This window comes from Acanthisitta chloris, unplaced genomic scaffold, assembly GCF_000695815.1.
Source record: "Acanthisitta chloris isolate BGI_N310 unplaced genomic scaffold, ASM69581v1 scaffold26011, whole genome shotgun sequence".
Taxonomy (NCBI): Eukaryota; Metazoa; Chordata; class Aves; order Passeriformes; family Acanthisittidae; genus Acanthisitta; species Acanthisitta chloris.
In genome coordinates, this window is record NW_008656920.1 from 58,334 (window position 1) to 59,837 (window position 1,504).

Sequence of the window (1,504 nt, forward strand, 5' to 3'; positions counted from 1 at the left end):
CCGTGAGCAGTGACTCAGTTCCATAAATCAGGTCAGTTCCTCTGCTTCAGCATCATCATGTTTTACCAGTTTTGTGTTACAAGGTGAACTATCCAGAAGCAAACTTGCAGAGGCAGAAGGGAGTCAATCACTGCTGAAGCCATTGTGGTTATGGATTCAGGTGAAGAGGCCAGAAGAGACCTGCAGACATCTGCATTGAATAAGATAATCCTTGCTCTAATCACCTAATCACCTGCACCTCTCTGGATGATAAAACATCCACTTAAAAATTATATTGCTTCTAAAAAATCTTGTACTGCCTGGAGAACCTCTGAGTACCGGAGATTAAAAGATTATGGAAAATAAGTATGCATAATTTTCACTTTGCTTTGTGCCAGTAAGACAGAGAATGTTTGGACAGAGAGGAAAATCGGGATAGAAACAGTCTGCTCTGCCATTTGTCTGATCTTTCACACTAGCAGAGGAATGGAAATATTTTTGTGATTAGGAAATGCTGAGACAGGAACAGTATCTGTGCCTCTTTTAAGAGATATTTCAAGTGGATAGTGTTCATTCACCACTGCTTCTCTTTTCCTTGTTAATATCTCTTTTTAGTGCCTAATGTTTTACCAAGAAACATTTGTGGGCTAAATTAAGGTGGAGATGAGGTTTCTTCTGCTCACACAGTTACCAGAGCTATGACATTGCCAGCAGGTTTATTTCCCTGCCAGAAAACAACACAGAGATTTTCTGTTTCCAGTTCTAACCCTGAGTTTCCCCACATCCAGGAGCATCAATCACTTGTGCCTGACACTGTGTTTGTTTTGCAGGTGGTTGATGATGTTAGGAGTAAATATAAACCCAGATGAAGAGCGACATAAACAATGGAGGGACCAACACCAGAGCCTGTGTTCGTTGACGTGGACAAGGGACTGACATTAGCATGTTTTGTCTTCCTCTGCCTCTTCTTGATTGTGATGATTATTCGCTGTGCAAAAGTCATCATGGACCCTTACAGTGCCATCCCGACGTCCACATGGGAGGAGCAGCATCTAGATGACTGAAGGGACTTCAGTAGACAGAGCCATAAAAATGCTGCAGTCCAGGAGGCCTTTTCCCACCAGGAAAGCTAACACACAAACAGCCATTTTCAGACACGCAGGGCAATGACAGTATCTCTAAGAGCACATAGTGTAAGTGATTTTTGCTCAGCAGATCAAGATATCAGTAAGCCATTGTGGCCGCACAGTTTACTACTATGCAGCGACCCTTATTTTACAGTTATCATTGTAATTCAAGTAGCACAAGATTCTCCAGACTTTTCCTAATATAACTCTTGCTCTAGCACAGTTTGTCCCACTCTCAATAGCTCCCACAAATCCAGGGTAACCATCAATACCATGCAAAAGCAACAAGAACATTCTGTCTTTCCTGGAAATAGATTGCTTCAAATATCTTCCTCAGTTGCATTTCAGAAAAGGTCCAGATTTTATGATTTTGTATGCCAGAGCATTGCTAAGTAGAA

General features: G+C 41.7%; 1 protein-coding gene across 1 annotated transcript; it reads left to right on the forward strand.

Moving 5' to 3' along the window:
* The first annotated feature begins 863 nt into the window (after positions 1 to 863).
* LOC103811549 (cortexin-2-like) lies at positions 864 to 1,043 on the forward strand. Its single transcript, XM_009084533.1, has one exon. The coding sequence runs from the start codon at positions 864 to 866 to the stop codon at positions 1,041 to 1,043; it is 180 nt and encodes a 59-aa protein (XP_009082781.1).
* Positions 1,044 to 1,504: the final 461 nt, after the last annotated feature.